This window comes from Chionomys nivalis, chromosome 15, assembly GCF_950005125.1.
Source record: "Chionomys nivalis chromosome 15, mChiNiv1.1, whole genome shotgun sequence".
NCBI lineage: Eukaryota > Metazoa > Chordata > Mammalia > Rodentia > Cricetidae > Chionomys > Chionomys nivalis.
Genome location: NC_080100.1, coordinates 53203646 through 53218070, shown reverse-complemented (window position 1 = coordinate 53218070; position 14425 = coordinate 53203646). Strand labels below are relative to the sequence as shown.

The 14425-nt window shown below is 40.7% G+C and overlaps 1 protein-coding gene across 5 annotated transcripts in view; it reads right to left on the bottom strand.

Moving 5' to 3' along the window:
* Nucleotides 1-14425, bottom strand: part of Msh3 (mutS homolog 3) — a 160734-nt gene that overhangs the window by 98212 nt on the left and 48097 nt on the right. For all 5 annotated transcript variants that reach the window (XM_057789597.1, XM_057789598.1, XM_057789600.1 and 2 more), the window contains exon 9: nt 1648-1760. In XM_057789597.1, coding sequence (XP_057645580.1) covers nt 1648-1760 — 113 coding nt within the window. The remainder of the gene's footprint in view (nt 1-1647; nt 1761-14425) is intronic.

Below are 14425 nucleotides of genomic sequence, written 5' to 3'. Positions count from 1 at the left end.
TAACTAAAGCTGCTCATAAACCTAGGGCAGTAGTTGTCAACCTGTGGGTCACGACCCCTTTAGGGGTCAAACAGCCCTTTCACAGGGGTCAGTAAGACCGTCAGCAAATACAGACATTTACATTTCGATTCCTAACATTGGCAATCACAGTCGTGAAGAAGCAGTGAAATAATGCTGGGGTCACGACAACATGAGGAGCTAAGGGTCTCGGCATTAGAAAGGTTGAGAGCCACTGACCTAGAGTGTAAAAATTGAAGAGCGGCCCTTCTCCTTCAACTGAGAACAAACTTTAACCTTCTAGTTTGATTTTCCTGGAAACAGAGTGTTAGGAGATAGCCTGGTCTCCAATAAAAATGATCTGAAGTCAGTGTACTACATCTGACTTACAAAGAAATATACTCAAATCCAGAGTGTTGGACTTCCCTGTGTGCAATGACTCTTAGAGTCTAGCAAGTGCCTTACAGAGCTCCATCAGAAGATTCCTGACGCACATGGATCTTCTAAACCAGGCAACCCACACCCACAGATGAGCCTCTGCCCCTCACATATAAGCCGTCACCTGGTGCTATGGACTTCCATGAGCATGCCTCACACCAAGAGGACATGTGCCTGGTAGGCAGGCTGCTTTCTATCCCACAACCTTCCTCTAAGTCAATCTGAGGCTCAGAAAGGATTGTGGTGTCTTATATGTTTAATGAAACCTAAGGCGAACCCTTGATTGTAGTTCATACTGCTTTCAGAAGTGACATACGGTCTCAGACAGTCATTAAATTTGATTTAAAGGCATATGAAACTAGACAATGATGCCCTGGTGGTGGGGAAATGACAAGACAGTAAGGCTTAAGCAGGGCTAGCGACAGGGCTAGCGACAAGTGTTCTACAGTGTGTGGCGAGGAAGGTTTCGTCCCTGTAGGGTACAATGGGGGTGGAGAGAGGGCAAATCGGTCCTGAGAGAACAAGAAGTCCCTTTTCACCTTGCCAAGCCTGCAACTGAAGCTAACACAACCTAGACTGACAGGAACAAAATCATACCCCACGCTAGGACAGCAAATGTGACTTAAACATGTAATGGTTACCCCACATATGGGGTCTGGTCACCAATGTGCTGGCCCTGTAATTCTGGTAACCACCCTTTCAAAATGCTAAGTTTTGTCACAATATTTATCAAACTGCAAATTATGTAAAGCAATGGCATGAGCCATCTTTAAAGATGGAGAAGGGTTAGCTGACTACACCTTCACTAAAAAGCATTTGTCTACACCAGCGGGTGACAGAACAGTCCCAAATGAAGACATCTGTGAGACAGTACAAATGGTGTCTACATGCTATTGGGCTGCTTTTCTGGTTGTGGCTGTTTTGGAGGAGCTGTTTGTTTTGTTGTTCTTGTTCTTTTCTGCCGAGACGGGGTTTGGCCCACTGAACCAGGTGAGGCTGGCACAGCGCTGGGTGGACAGACTTGTGCCAAGCAGGCCCAACTGCAGTGGTATTCCAGATGAGCCCATGGACAGGGGTGGGGGGCTGCCCTCAGATGCTCCCACATACAACTATTCGCTTCCCACACGTCACTAACCGAAAGCCACACTCACCTTTACCCACAGCTGGTACCGGTGCAATTAAGGACATGGCTAACGTCAAGAAAATACTTACCCCTGCTGTCAGCCACCTCTCGGGCATAAAACTCTGTAACTTCCTGGAAAGCATGGCTGTATTCAAAGTAAGTGTTATCCATCCTCTCTACTCGAATCCTGTCATACCGCATGCTGAAAAGAAAGAAATTGAAATCTCAAAGAATTACCCATTATCTTGAATTATCTATATTAAGATATTAATCTTGAACAATAACAAAAGGCAGACTCATTCCTTATTGCCTTCCGCACGCGCTGAGGACCATCTGAAAAGCACTCATTGCAAAGTACCTCACCTGCTACTCATCTTCTGGGACTTCACACCGAGCACACTAGCTGCTCCATATTGAGTATCAAAAAACTCGCTGACATTAGAGACAACTGAACTAGAAATGTTAAGGGAGAGAATTTAAGAAGCATTTTAATTTGATCACACGAATAGTTTAGGAATTCTAACAAACTCAGCTAGTGGCTGAGCAGCTCTTTCTTGGGGAGCACCTCCGCCCGGCTGGCTTTGTGCTGAGTGCAGCTTCATCCTAGTCAACTCTATAGTCCATTTCCCTCAGGTCAGTATGCACTCCTACGTGACCTTTTACAATGTGAAGAAAAGTTTTCACAAATAAACAAGATCCCACAATCCATACTGGATGGCTCATTTTCCATTTTTCCTATCTCCCTCCCCTCTTCATCCTCCCTTTCTCCTATAACTGAATGGCTGCGCTCACCTCACAGCCCAGGTGGACCCTTCCAGTCTTTACTGTTCATCTGACCGGACACAAACACACACCGCAGGCTTATATAATCTATTCATCACTGTATTACCAACACATGATATGCCTCTACACCCATCTTGCTTTCCTAGACAATATTTCTCTAAATTCTTTCCATATGTCAATGACTTGTCTATAACTTATTTTTTTGAATGGCGAAAAATATGCCATAGTACTTATTTGTTGCAATTTATTCAAGCACTTCCTTGTTGCTTGATATTCACTCAGAGTTAACAGTTTGTTATATATTATGTTCAAACACTTTATTCTGAAATAGTAATATATCAGACACAGCTGTAGCCCCAGTCATTCATCCAGTCACAATTCTCAAGCACATGAGGATACAAACAGCTATGACGTTAGTGTGCTCTTAGGCCCTGCAGCATGTTGCAGAGGCCTGTGCTTCCAACATCCTGAGAGCTGTTTTACTAAATCTGGACCATTTGTTTTGGGACACAATGCTACACTTCCAAGATTTGCACAGGCATATGCTATTTAGTTAAATATTTCTATGTACTTCATTAATTCTTATATGTTCTAATAAAATTGATATTTGTCTTTCAATTTATTTGAACTTATTTTTGTAGCTAGCATGTGGCAGAAACACAATTTGACGCCACATAACTAACAATCAGATATACTCACCGAGCATTCTATCCTGTCTGAACATTTCACAACGCTCCTCCACCATGCTGTTTCACATCCCTCTAGGTTTGTAACCTACTTCAATCCACTCCACTGATCTTTCTGTTCATCGGTATCTCACACTACAGGGATCTATTTCTGTGCTGTGTTATACCTTGTTCTCCAAAAGCTCACGTGTTCTTGGGCCTCTGATTTTCCTCACAAATTTCCAGTTCCTCTTAGTCAGCTAAGTTGTTTGTTTTTACTTTCACTCCCTAATCTTTTACTCTTTGGGGACCCGCCACCAGCGCACAAATAAATCACTCACAGGCAGGCTTATTCTTACTTACAAATGCCCGGCCTTAGCTGGGCTTGTTTCTAGCCAGCTTTTCTAAATGTAAATTATCCCAGCCTTCCTGTGCTGGACTAACAAGCTGGGGAAAACAAAAAACAAAAAAATCTTCAGCAATGTACTGCCAGAACCAGGATGATTAGAACAGAAAGAAAAGTAGCTAGTCTCAGAGGTGAAAGATGCTACGATGAACAGGTCCTGCAGATAACACATGCGAAAAGAAAATAAAAATCAATGACCAACTCAAAATGAAAAAGAAGCAACTATTTAAAGTATTAAAAAACAACAACAAGTCCAGAAATAGAGGGAGGTGATCTGACTACGTATAAAAAGTGCTCCCAAGATGCAACGCTGAAGCTCCACTACCCGGAACTCACTAGAAATGTAAAATCTGTCAGTTTTGTGGCAACAAGTCGATGAACCGTGAGTTAAAGGTTATCCTCAGCTAAATGAAATTTCATCTCAAAAAGAAAATCAAACATACAAACATGCACTCAGGCATCACCAAAGCAGTGTATCTCAGATCAGGGCGTAAACATTAGAAAAGCTTAAATCCAGACTTTCACAAAAACACTTTAAAAAGTGAAATCAGTTCACTCCTGGTGGGTGTCGTGAAGGCGAAGGCATAAGTCACAAATAATCCCACGCTAGTTTGGAATTATGATTAATATAATGGTTATTTAAAGGGGAAAAAACTTACAGATCACCGTCCCAGACAACAGCCCTCTGCGCAATCAGGAAGGGAGTCTAGTCGCCAGAAGCAGAGCAGGAAGTAAGAGAGCGCGAGGAGGGAAGTGGCCGCTTTTTTAAAGGAAGAGAGACTACGCCCCAATGGGCTGGTATCTCAGCGGCTATTGGCTGGAGGAGCAGAAGGACCTCCCGCAACACCTCCCCCTTTTGTTTAAGTAAGAGAGTTCTAAACCTACTACAAAATTATATACAATAAGTACAAATATCCTATTCTAACTAGCTTAAGTCTTATATAATAAATAGCTTGGCCAAGTCATGAGTGGAAAGTAACTATATTTATATAGTCTTCAACCCCATCGAAGATCTGAGAAGGGAAATAATGTTACCTGAGTAATTAGGAAGTGCAATCAAACAACTTCCAAAACATGCAACAAATCACAGAGACAACTAGCTACCTGGGCAATCACCCAAGGTCACGTTTGCAGCGTTGAAGCAACCAACTTTGGCTAAGGCCTAACATAAATTAAATACCATTTTCAAAGGCAAGAAACTTGTCAAAACTATCTTACCCTGTCTTGGCAGGATATGACAGTCCTGTTTTTTTCATTCACGGATACTCTGTATTTCTGTCAGTGGTTGAGGTATGGGTATTTCTTTGCCCAAAGGCCAGTTCAGCCAAGGAGAAAGGCTCCAGGTGGAATGTCTTTGGTGCTCAATTTTCTCTCGGGAATAGAGAGGTGTTGCCAGGAGCAATTGTGTCTCACTACCACAAAACTCTGAGTTAGATTAAAGGCCATTTTCTACAGCTCTTTGAAGAGGTTGAAGATTATCTATCTATACTGAGTATAATCTCTATGTATCTAAAGAACCTGATTAGTCTAATTATAAATGACAAACATAGAATACTATTGATCTATATAATTCTCAATACCTATCTAACTTAAAGACTAAGACAATAAACGACTGTGAAACAAATGAGGACAATGACCTCCAAATATGAACAATGTACAAATATACATTGCAGTATGGTAAATATATATCAATACACAAACAATATATAAGTATCTTAATCAGAGGTAGAAATGTACACTGCAATATGGTAAATATATATAATATATATCAATACAATATATGTCAATACATAAAAAAAGTTTTAAACAGAGGTAGAAACATGCATGCATACAATAGTCAATATAATTTAACTTTGTATCAATATATAAGAATCAATACCAATATATTTGTCTCAAAACAATAACTCACAAGTACCAACAAGTACCAATCTATTATCCCATCATCCCATTATCCCTCTTTTTTTTTTTTTCAAATGATCCCTGAGCTTATAAAATTCCTTCCCCAACCCTCAACCGTATACCAATTATAATCAACCCCTAAATGATGTCCCTAAACCCAAGGGCAAACTTTACTGGGAGAGGGGACGTCGTCCTCTAGAGTTACTTCCAGCTGTCATGGGGGCGACGTTCTTTCTGGGGGATCCTGTGAAAGTAAAATGATGGTTAAATTTCAAGATCAATGTCTTTCAAAATTGCAAATAGTCTCTGAGTATTTTGTGCAGGTCTGGCCAGAATGTTGTATAAGATGTGCACCGTTTCAGCTAACCAAGTTGGAACTGTCTTGTGCAGCTGGTACCCAAAACAGGTCTTGTAGTAGCGCTATCAGTATCATGACGTCATATCAACCAGGTGGAGTTGTTGTTGTGGGGCCCCATCTTCTTCCTGGAAACTTCAAATGTCATTTCAGGAAAAACTCATTGTTCATTGTGAAAAACTTAAACATTAATCATATAGACATATATATATATGTGTTCATTGAATATATATATATATTCAATGAAAGGCATGATAGATATTTTTAATGAAAAGTATGATAGATATGAAGAAAAGCAAAGATGTTTTCTAAACTCATATTTCTTTCTGTCTCATATCATGGCTCTTGACATGAGACAGAAACTCCAGAAACTCTGGGTTTTTCTCTTACCAACAGGCTTGGAATTGGAGAGGGACTGAGCCAGAGTCCAACTTCAAAACCAGCTCTATAAATTTAGAAATATGGTTTAATATATTTTACTTACACAACCTATTCAGTTTTCTTGATAGTTCCTATTGGGCAGGTATTTTTCCATCTGTCAGTATCCAAACATCCAGGGTCCCTTGAATTTTTCAAAGATGAGTGTTTTCCTGTGGAGATAAGAACAGAACCCTGCCCCCATTCTATATGTTTTTCTTACCACCTGTATGAATATCATCATTGTGGATGAGTTGTCATTTCTCCTTTCCAAGAGGTTTCTCCTCTTCAAATAGAACCTTTATTAATTTTGATGGTATCCACAATTTTTCTTCTCCTGTGGAAACAAGAGCAAAACCCCTTCCCCAACGTAGCACATCTCCTGGCTTCCATTGAGAGGTCAGCACATCTTTGAAATAAATCGGTTGATTTAGCTCAGCAGACTTTTCCATTATCCAATGTCTTTCTGCTGCTGTCGTTCCTTTCTCATTAGCGTTAAGAAAATTCAAGGTTAATAAAGCATTATGTAATCTATTTCTGGGGATATTTTTGGTCCCTTTCTGTTTGTTTTCCATGTCCTTTATAGTACGATTTGATCTTTCTATAAATGCCTGACCTGTAGGATTATTTGGTATACCTGTAATAAGTTTTATATTATAATAATCAAAAAAGCATTTCATTTTCTTAGATACATATGCTGGACTATTGTCTGTCTTTATTTGTGCAGGTATACCCATGATGGCCATAACTTCCAATAAATGTGTGATTACTGAATCAGCCTTTTCTGAGCTCAGGGCAGTAGCCCATTGAAAACCTGAATACGTGTCTATGGTGTGGTGTACATATTTTAATTTACCAAATTCCATAAAGTGGAACACATCCACCTGCCAGATTTCATTTCTCTTAGTACCCTTTGGGTTATTCCCTGCAGGCAACAGTGTTTGATTATAGAAAGAACAAGTAGGACATCACTTTATAATGTCCTTAGCTTGTTGCCATGTAATGGAAAATTCTTTCTTTAGGCCTTTACTATTGACATGATGCTTTTATGAAATTCTGAGGCCTGCAACACGCTTCCAATCAATAATTGATCAATCTCAGCATTGCCTTGTGCTAGAAGACCAGGCAGACCTGTATGGGACCGGATGTGTGTTATGTACATCAGACAAAGCCTGTTCCTGATTATGTCTTGTACCTGGATAAACAATGAAGTCAACTCTGTGTCATCTGGTATAAATTCAGCGGTTTCAATATGCAAGATAACTCTTTCTGCATATTGTGAATCTGTAACTATATTAAGAGGTTCTTTAAAATCCCTTAGCACCATAAGAATGGCATATAATTCTGCCTTCTGGACAGAATTATAAGGGCTTTGTTCCACCTTACTCAATTCATCTGACTTATAACCTGCTTTCCCTGATTTATTTGCATCAGTATAGAACGTACGGGCTCCAGTTATTGGAGCATCACATACAATTCTAGGAAGAATCCAAGAAGTTCTCTTTATGAGGTTAAGTCTACCACTTTTGGGATAGTTGCTATTAATTTCTCCCAAAAAATTAGCACAAGCTATTTGCCATGGTTCATTGTCTTCCCATAACTTTTTTATTTCTTCAGTAGTAAAAGGCACTATAATTTCTGCTGGGTCTATACCTGCTAGTTGATGAAGTCTCAGCTTACCTTTTATAATGAATTCAGAGACTTTTTCCACATAAGTTTTTAATTTTTTACTTGGTTTATTAGGTATAAATATTCACTCTAAAATAATATCTTCCCTCTGCATTAGAATCCCTGTAGGAGAAATTCTGGAAGGCAATATGACTAGGATGCAGCTAAGATTTGGGTTCACCCTATCCACATGTGCCTCCTGTAATTTTTCCTCAATCATTGTCAGTTCCTTTTCTGCTTCAGCTGTCAGTTTCTTGGACTATTCAAATCTTTATCACCATCTAAGGTTTTGTTTAAATGAACTATTAGATCAGGTGTTATCCCAACAGCTGATAGTACAATGGAAATGTCTCCTAACAATCTTTGGAAGTCATTAAGAGTCTTTAACCGGTCTCTCCCAATTTGTGCCTTTTGTGTTTTAATTTTCTCTAACCCTATTCTGTAATCTAGGTAATTAATAGAATTTCCTCTTTGAATCTTTTCAGGGGCAATTTGTAATCCCCACCTAGGCAAGACTTTCTTTACTTCTTCAAACATCCTTTCTAAAGTATCTTTATTTGAATCAGATAACAAGATGTCATCCATGTAATGATAAATTATGGACTTGGGGAATTGTTTACGAATTATTTCCAATGGCTTACTTACAAAATATTGGCACAATGTAGGACTATTGAGCATACCCTGTGGGAGGACAGTCCATTGATATCTCCTAATAGGCTGAGAATTATTATAAGTAGGCACTGTGAAGGCAAATTTTTCTCTATCCTTTTCTTGTAACGGTATAGTGAAAAAAACAATCTTTCAAATCAATAACTATAAGAGGCCATCCTTTTGGTAATAGAGAAGGCAAAGGAATTCTAGACTGTAGTGGGCCCATAGGTTGAATTACCTTGTTGACAGCTCTTAAATCTGTCACCATTCTCCATTTACCAGATTTCTTTTTTACAACAAACACAGGAGAATTCCAAGGGCTGGTTGATTCTTCAATATGGTGAGCATCTAGTTGCTCTTGCACCAGCTGTTCCAATGCCTGTAATTTATCTTCAGCTAGAGGCCACTGTTTGATCCATATTGGCTTCTCAGTTAGCCATTTTAAAGGTAGGGCTGTTGGTACCTCTAAAGGTTTGGTATTTGCTGTATGTTCTTGTACAGCCTGAATGGCTGGGACCTTTTTCCATAATACCTCGTCATATCTTTCCCAGAATTATGAGTTCCTGGAACTACAGGAATCTGGGTATTCCATTGCTGTAGCAGGTCACGGCCCCATAAATTTATTGCAATATTGGCTATATATGGCCTTAGTCTTCCTATTTGCCCTTCGGGCCCTATGCATTCAACCCATCTTGTGCTTTGTTTTACACGAGATAGGGTTCCAATTCCCAGGAACTGAACATCTACCTCTTGAAGAGGCCAATTCAGATGCCAAGATTCTGGAGTAAGGATACTTACATCCGCACCTGTGTCTAATAAGCCTTCAATAAAAGTGCCATTTATACAGACTCTTAGCTTTGGTCTTTGATCGTTAATAGAAGTCTGCCAAAATATACGTTTACTCTGTCCTACTGGGTTTTTTGACTCATCCTCCACGCGTAATTCATCATTTAGACCAGTATTACTTTTTACAGCAGAAATTGGAGCTTTTAATTTTCTTGGTGAGGCACGTTCTCCACTGTGACTGGGAATGACTGGGCCACTGTTGGCTTGGGGGCCTGCAAGAGGCCCCTCAAGGAGTTTCCCAATGATATCGGGTTGCCCTGTCTGTCTGTTGTTGACTTGCATTCATTGGACCAATGCCAGCCTTTACCGCATCTCCTACATATACCTGAAGGCCGAGGTCTCCTATTTTTGTCATTCCCAGAAGGGATATTATTCCTAGTAATTCTTTGCCTGCAATCCCTTTTCAGATGTCCTAATTTACCACAATTAAAACACCTGGCAGTTTGAAGTCTCCTCATTGCTTTGGAAATCGCTTCTCCTACCCAAGATTCATCATTATAGCTAAACGTCTCAACATTCATTGTATGCGAATCCATTCATCCATAGGTGCTGATCTAAACTTTAAAGGCCCAATTATATGTTTGCATTCTCAAAAGCTAGAGATTCAAGAAGTAGTCGTCTAGCTTCTGGGTCTGTTACCCCTATGTCCAGAGCCTTAATTAATCTTTGCAAAAAGTCATAAAGGGTTCTCTCTGTCCCTGCCTAATTCTGGTATATGATTCAACCCTTTTTGCTGGATCTTGTAGCCTATTCCAAGCATTTAAAGCTGCTTGGTGGCATAGACACAGTACTTCATCATCATAAAGAGCTTGGACCTGTGGATCAGCATATTCTCCTGCACCAAGAATTTGATCTTGGGAAACCTCCATACCTTTTGCTCTTCCTTGCTGTTCCATATGTTTGGATTCTTCTCTGAAATAAATTCCAAACATCAAGGAAGGTCCATTATCTAAAACTTCAGACACTAACTGATGGAAATCATGGGGGGGGGGGGTAGCTCTAGCATTAGAAGCCCAAGTCCTTATCATTTCCTTTACATATGCAGAGTGCAAGCCAAAATTAACAATAGCTTGCTTAATTTCTTTCAGATCATTCATTGCTATTGGCGTCTGTCTAGCTTCTTTGACTCTCTTTGAGCCTTTAGAAGTTGACGCTTTGTCAGAATTAAGTATAGGGTATGTCGCTAAAACCCTGGGTAAGCCTGTTCTAATAGCTGGTGGTGGCATTGTATCCTGTCCTTGTGCCTTCTTACTCTGTTCACCAGCTCCAATAATTTCTTCAATCATTTCAAGTCTTTTTATTACTGTCTCTCTTAAATCCTGAATCTCCTGACCTGCATGTGTTTCTAGTGATTTCACTGAGGTATCAATTTTTTGGTCCCCATTCTGCACCTGTGATTCCAAAGCTTTTGAATCCTGAATCTCCTGACCTGCATGAGTTTCTAGTAAAGACTGTATGGTTCTTAGGAGTACCATATTCTTCCTAAATGATAGAATATGCAGAAGAATACTGAAACCTAGTAACCAGTAAATTAAGTTATCCCCATAGTCATATAAACCTTACATGATATAACCCATTGTATTGGTAACCAAAACAGTAAAATTCATGTTGGAAACAAAAACTGCCATATTACCTACCATCCAGCAGGTGGCGCTGTTGCCAAGTTGCGACCAAAACAGGGTCCTGTTTCAGTGTCCGCCTAGTATTTGTTAAAAACTGGGAAATGCAAGTTGCTCAACAAAGTAAATGTAATTAAATCAATTCCATACATGGAACCATAAACACAGAATCCAGGAGTAGAGAAGAGTAACCCGGAAGCTGTGTATGCCTCCACGTGACAGAGTCGCCCCGAGGGGTTGCAGCTTTCGACAACCGGCAACCGCGTGCTCTGGTTCCCGCCACTCAAGCGCCGCGCTTGCAAGGGAGATTTTAAAACGACTCAGAAAAGAGCAAACCATGCGGGCAGAGACTACGTGGGCCTGTGGAGTTTAAATCCATGTGGGGAGGCAAACGATAGGCTGCATGGGGACTTGAAGTCAATCTGAGGTGTCTAAAGGGAAAATATAAAGAACTGCAGCAAGAAAAGCCACTGCGTGATGATTTATGTTAAACTGCTGGCTCCACGCACAAGGCACAGGCCGCAAGGCACAGGCCCCAGCCGAACTGGCGGCAGGCAGCCGAGCGGGGGATGGAGGGGTCCTAAAACCAAACGTTGGGTGTCAGATGAAGGCGAAGGCGTAAGTTACAAACAATCCCACGCAGGTTTGGAATTATGATTAATATAATGGTTATTTATTTAAAGGGGAAAAAACTTACAGATCACCGTCCCAGACAACAGCCCTCTGCGCAATCAGGAAGAAGTGGCCGCTTTTTTAAAGGGAGAGAGACCACGCCCCAATGGGCTGGTATCTCAGCGGCTATTGGCTGGAGGAGCGGAAGGACCTCCCGCAACAGTGTCGTGGAATATTTATTCATTTAGGCAAAGATGCATTACATTTGTTTATGCTGCATTTGTCTGACTGTAAACATGGGCTGCATTTGTGTCCATTATAAAATTAACTTGGGTTCAGAGAGTCGGGACTAGCACTGGTTGACAGGAGGCAGCAAGGAGGAGTATAGCCTGGGATTTTTAGTTGGGACTGTGTGGAAGGATCAGGACAGCAGCAGAGAAAATGTTAGCCAGTTGCTATGCTAACTCTCTGAGGTTGCAGGATTCACCCTAGCCTTTGAATCTCAGGTTTTATTAGAGATGTAGTTAAAGCTGCCTTTAGCAGCAGCAACAGAGCCTTTGTCTTGGGGAACAGAATGGTAGTGTAAAGCACAGCTGCTGTGAGGAACAACAACAGGTGAGAGAGAGATCAGTTCAACAATGTCATCTGATGACTAGCCGAATACCCAGCGCTCGGGACTTGCATAGGCCTTCAGGTAATGTGATACATAACAATGTTAAAGAGCCACTGAATTAGCCAATGGTGTCCAGACAACCACATAACTAGAAATACTTCAGGATCGGTGTTGAGTATTTAATATGTGTTTGTTAATGAACCGAGCCTTGAAGATGCTTTACGGTAGGGGCAGATGTTCAGGGAGCCATGGGAGAAGAGGCCCCTGCTGCAACAAGACAAACCAACGGGGAGACATGGGACAGCGTAGGCGGCAAAATTCAACCTTTTACAGAAATCCATATAAGTGGTAGTCATATCAGTTATTCCTCTGAAAATGTACAACTTAAGGAAATAAGAACTTGGCATTGTAATAACAGAATTAACAACTTACATATGAACCCTCAACACAGGAAAATGGGAAAGACAAGAGCAGGCTGAAGACCCTGAATGGAAACCAGTTAGCCCCAAATTCAAATTAGAAGTATTTTATGTGCTCTTTATGTAGTTCATCTGTAAAATATTTGTCCTCTACGAAGACCTAGAAATAATAACTAATTCTGTGACTAAGGAACCTCTGGAATGTACGTTTTTCAGATATCTTTTCCCGCTCAGAGAAACCGTGGCTATTTGAAGAAGTGACTAACTTCAGGACTAGATTAAGATAAGCCTAGAATATCTTATTATGTATTAGCAAAAAACCTAATGGTAGGGCCATAACAAATGACTCAGAAACCAACTTGAAGAGGCCCTCATTACCTAATTATGGGCCAACTGGAGCATGAGGAAGAAACACTGAATAGCAAACACATTGAATTAAAACATTCTAGGTATGCTTAAAGTTGGGTGTCCACAATGACACTTTAAAAGGTGGACTAATTCACTGCCAGCACATGCCAGTAACTATTCAGTTCCTCCTCAGAGACGGCCATGCGGATAGAACACATGAAATCATCACACCATTTCTCCGGAGCAACCCCAAATAAAAGCACCAACTCAACTCAACTACAAATCCACAGGGAATTCTGAGAAGCAAATTAGCTCTAGGACACAGCTATTGAGATCTAGACTCTAGAAAACTCAAGAAAATCAACTGTGTCTCTTTGGCAAATAAAGGGATATCTACCTGGAATCTGCAGGTAGAGAAGGCGCAAAATAAAACCATAAGAAACCTACTGTAAGAACCAAGAGGAAACACACACATAATAAAACCCTGAGGGGGGGGGGGCAGCAAGGAACATCAGGCCTGTGGTTTCCCAGAGGGCTGTGCGGGCCTTCTGGAAGGACTGCTGGTCCTTATCACATGCACTGACCTGGCTCCATGGCCTTCCTTTTTAGTGTACTATCTTCTTTTCTATATTTGAACCAGACTTTAAGTTTCATTCAAATTAAACACAAATACTTCAAATTTTCCTGAGTTTCTCTAAAATAAACACCCTTCTTAAGTCACCTTTTACTTTATTCCCCGTCCTCTTTTTAATCCCCTAACCACCCACGCTCATCATCACTCTGGACTTAGCAGGATTCCGATACACCATCCAAACAGCTCAACAGCAAGAACACATTACCAGATTTCTTTACATCACTGAAGAGCGGCTTATTCCTTAGCACCAAAATACAAATGGCCAACAACTGCATAAAAACATTCTCAGTATCACTAAGCATGAGGGAAGTCAAAAGTCAAAACCATAACACGAGTTAATAAAAGATATTAGTAAAAAAGATGTTTTAAAAACATATGTCAATGGACATATAGGAAAAAGAGGGGCATAACAAAGATGGAGAGGAAAGTTCATACAGACACCATGGAGAACAGGATGGAGGTTCTCAGAACTACAGTCTTATCTAGCAACCTTGCTCCTGGGTGTTTATTCCAGGAAATGAAGTCCATGTCTTAAAGATGCACTTCCATGTTTATGGTCACACTGTTCCCAACAGTCAGGACACTGAAACATCTGTGTAGGGACATAGCCCCACCCATTGGGGGCGTGTTTGCCTCGGGCTAATGTTTACTGATAAGTCTGCAGGGCGTGATCCCAGCAGCCCCTTTTCTCTGCTTTTCCTGTTCTCCTCGGGAACCTGTGGTCCTGTAAGTCTATTTCCTTATTAAAGCTGTATATATTTTTATAATCTGTCTGCATTCATTTCAGCAAGAAGCAATCTTAGAGGACGACATCCCCTCTCCCAACAGAGTTTGCCCTCAGGGTTAGGGACATCTTTTAGTGGTTGGTTTAGGGTTGAGGGGATGGGGTGATATTTTTATGGACTTAGGGGTATATTAAAATAAATAAATAA